Here is a 3760-nt window from a genome sequence, read left to right on the forward strand (position 1 = left end):
AAAATAATTTATACATTTAACTAATGTCTTCATTAATTGATATTTTGCAGCTTTCTCAATAGGAAGAAATGATATCATTGAAGAGGAAAAATCTCAGATTTATTATGGTAAGGAAAATTTTAAATAATGTTAACACCATATTTAATAACAAATTTGTGAATGTTTTGTGAATTTATTTATGAAGTTTTAGTGTTTAATTTAATTACATTTATTTTATTTGCATTATTTTCTTTGGAATCTGTGTTTTTACTTATCAGAGGGGATCTTCTTTTCTTCTAGACCATCATACAGTATTTTATTTTATATATGCAATTTTAAATATTTGTTTCTCTCCTTTCATAATTCATTTTGCTAATTTTTTTTTTCTAAAAAAACTTTTATTTTGACTTATATTCATTATTTTATTTTAACTCTTTTCTTTGATTTTATATTTATGTTTTTATTGTTGACCTCACCAGATAAATGTATACCCAAACCAGTTTATTTGTTTTTGTTCTTTAAAGCTTTTTTTCAGAAAGACTAAGTCAATTATTGTGGCTTTGACAAATAACAAATGTTTTTTTAAATTACCAGTTAAAGAATTAGTGCTAATAAAGATCTATTTAGTCTTGTTAAATATTTATATTAACTAATGATGACAAATGGCTAAGATTTTTTTTTTTGCTTGATACTAATTTTTTATTTTCTTATTAAATTATGTCAAGAAATGTTATCCTGTTACCTTTTCACGTATAACATATTATTTAATTGTGGACAGGTGGACCTATTCATGTGAAACAAGAAGAAGAACTCCTTATCCCAGATGAGGGTGAGAAACGTTTATCTTATTAACTACTGAGCCTGTAAGATCTAATTTTGTTTTCTTTTTTATCTTCATCTCTTTGACTTTTTCCTATTTTAACTTTGATAGAAGTAACTTATAAAGTTTACTTACCAAAATTTTCTATTATTCAAAAAAATAAATAAATAAAAATAATACATGTTTTTGGACCGTGTGTAGTATATAAAAGGAAGATGGTCTGGGTTTGATAAAAAAAAAAAAAACTGAAGTCGTAATTAACTATTTAATGTAAGCCAACATTTCGCCCCACATTGCAGGGCTTCATCAGGGCTAAAACCCCTAAAAATGCTTTCCGGCAGTGCTGGAGACCGATATATTAGTTATTGTTTTTTTTATATACTGTTTCTTCTTGATTTATTTACATGTTTTTTTTTTTCAATTAATATTACTTCTTTTAAAACGATGTTACCCCGAAATGCTGATAAAAAAATGTATGGAATAAAAATATTAATTGGAAGGAATTTTTATAAAAATACCTAATATAATAAAAAGAATAATCTTCTAACGTGAAAAACATTTAATATTTCCTTACAAAGTATTGCACTCCTAACCCATCATGGGGTGCAGTGATACAGATTTAATTATATACATTTATGCACCTTTGTACCTCTATGAAATTTTGTATATCTTTTTTTACAAAACATATTTCCACATAAATAAACATTTCCACCCCTAAAAATGCTTTCCGCCAGTGCTGGAGACCGATATATCAACCTTAATAAAGCTATGATGACTCTTTGATATTTTCATCATAGTTTTATATTGACTGTATATTACAAAGTATATAATTTGCAACAAAATCTTTTATATATTGCATAACAAATATAAAGAATAACTTCAAGGTACATGGTTAAGCGTCGGACGGATTATTTCTTCCAAAACAACATTTTTTTTTCATTGTTGTTGAAAAACTATTTTTTTAAAATACAAGATTAAATTAAATCATTTGTAATGTATTATAAATTTATTTTGAGATACGAGTTCTCTAGCAATGTGAATAGAAGAGCACTACAAAGTGTGGGCCGTTATATCAGCATTGGCACTTTTCATGAGTGCAGAAAAGGTTGATATATTGGTCTCCAGCACTGGCGGAAAGCATTTTTAGGGGTGGAAATGTATATTTATGTGGAAATATGTTTTGTAAAAAAAAGATATACAAAATTTCATAGAGGTACAAAGGTGCATAAATGTATATAATTAAATCGGTATCACTGCAGCCCATGATGGGTTAGAAGTGCAATACTTTGTAAGGAAATATTAAATGTTTTTCACTCTAGAAGATTATTCTTCTTATTATATTAGGTATTTTTTATAAAAATTCCTTCCAATTAATATTTTTATTCCATACATTTTTTTATCACCATTTCGGGGTAACATCGTTTTAAAAAAAAGTAATATTAATTGAAAAAAAAAACACGTAAATAAATCAAGAAGAAACAGTATATATAAAAACAATATCTTGAGCTATATAAAAAAAAAAAATGTAATAAGAATTATTTTATACGAAGGAAAAAGAAATGCAACCTTCTATTGAAATCAAACCACAAAAAATTAATGATGACTTGACTATGGAATCATATAATGAGAAGATGGAAGGGTTGAGGTCAGTGAAGAACGCAAACAAGTTCAAACTTTTTTATTAGTGCCAAAGTTTGGGCTAGAACTTCAAGTCTTCATCTGAGGTACGAACAAAAAACCTTTTTCCATAACTTTAATTTTAAATTATTATTATTAAATTAAAACATTCATATTTCTTTGTTTCTTTTGTCTTATATAACTTTATATTTTTTATTTCCTTAATCCTGTTATTTTACTTACATATTTAATTTCCTGTGTATACATTTTATTTCCCACTTCTTTCACTACTTTATTTTGAATAATTTTTATTTTTTATGTGTATTTACTAGATTTTAATATGCATTTTATTATTTCTATTATTTGTTCTTTCCTCTTACTTAATTTTAATATTATTCTTCTTATACAGCCATTATCTTCTTATAATACTTAAATTATTCATGTCTTTCAACACTATGTATCCATGATGTTAGTGATTTTCTTATCATTCTGTATGTCATTTTATTCATCGGTTGTTATCTTATATTTTGTTCTTAGCCCGGATGAAGGTTTAAAATTATAGCAGAAAGTTCGCACTAATTAATGTTTCTACTTATTTGTGCTCTTCACTGACCGCACCCACAACCATCTCATTGCACAAAAAATTGAGACTGATTTTTAGATGCTAACTTTAATTCAGAGTTTATAGAGAGTAAAGAAAGAAGAAAAACTTTTTATACAAAGAAAACCTTATGCAAACAACAAAACAAATACAACTTAATGGATTGACTTTAACTCAACTAACTTAATTTAACTTAACTTTAATATACAAAAAATAAAATAAAAAAAATTAGTTCAGACCCGATGGAGTCTTTTTATGTAATTCTCATATCTTTTATATTGGTCCTGTTGTCTCTTATACTCCTGCTAGAACTCAGGGTTGTCGGTTAAATCCTTTTAGCCACTGTCTCACCTTTCCCAGAAGTATCAAGATGACATCTGATGAACACTTGGAGTTCAGGACGAGCTGAAATATCATAGTACCAAGTACATGCACCTTTCCTTTTGCGCTCTCGGCTACGCACTACCCCTCTGTCCCCACTCCTTTCTCCTCTCCACTCTACACCGATATTCGCCAGTGTTTTCATCAATATATTACCCATGTAACAGGTTTTTAATATCAGATAGGTCATATTATAATTAAAATAGTCTGAGGGGGTTAAAATAAATGAAACGGCTTTTATTGGAGACTTCCTGATACTTTTTTTTTTTCAATAGAGAGAGAGAGAAAAAAAATACAATCTGGTTATATAAAAATATACCTTATACATCTAAAGAAAAAAAAAACAAGAAAAAATCTTGATA

General features: G+C 27.1%; 1 protein-coding gene across 3 annotated transcripts in view; it reads left to right on the forward strand.

Annotated features, from left to right (window-relative positions):
• The window catches only part of LOC106683572 (transcriptional repressor CTCFL), a 30444-nt gene that overhangs the window by 3310 nt on the left and 23374 nt on the right, over positions 1-3760 (forward strand). For all 3 annotated transcript variants that reach the window (XM_014425119.3, XM_067047669.1, XM_067047670.1), the window contains exons 4-5: positions 51-107; positions 758-808. In XM_014425119.3, the coding sequence (XP_014280605.1) occupies positions 51-107; positions 758-808 (108 nt within the window). The remainder of the gene's footprint in view (positions 1-50; positions 108-757; positions 809-3760) is intronic.

The sequence above is a fragment of the Halyomorpha halys genome, unplaced genomic scaffold (assembly GCF_000696795.3).
Source record: "Halyomorpha halys isolate HHAL.00 unplaced genomic scaffold, Hhal_1.1 Scaffold495.1, whole genome shotgun sequence".
Classification (NCBI taxonomy): domain Eukaryota; kingdom Metazoa; phylum Arthropoda; class Insecta; order Hemiptera; family Pentatomidae; genus Halyomorpha; species Halyomorpha halys.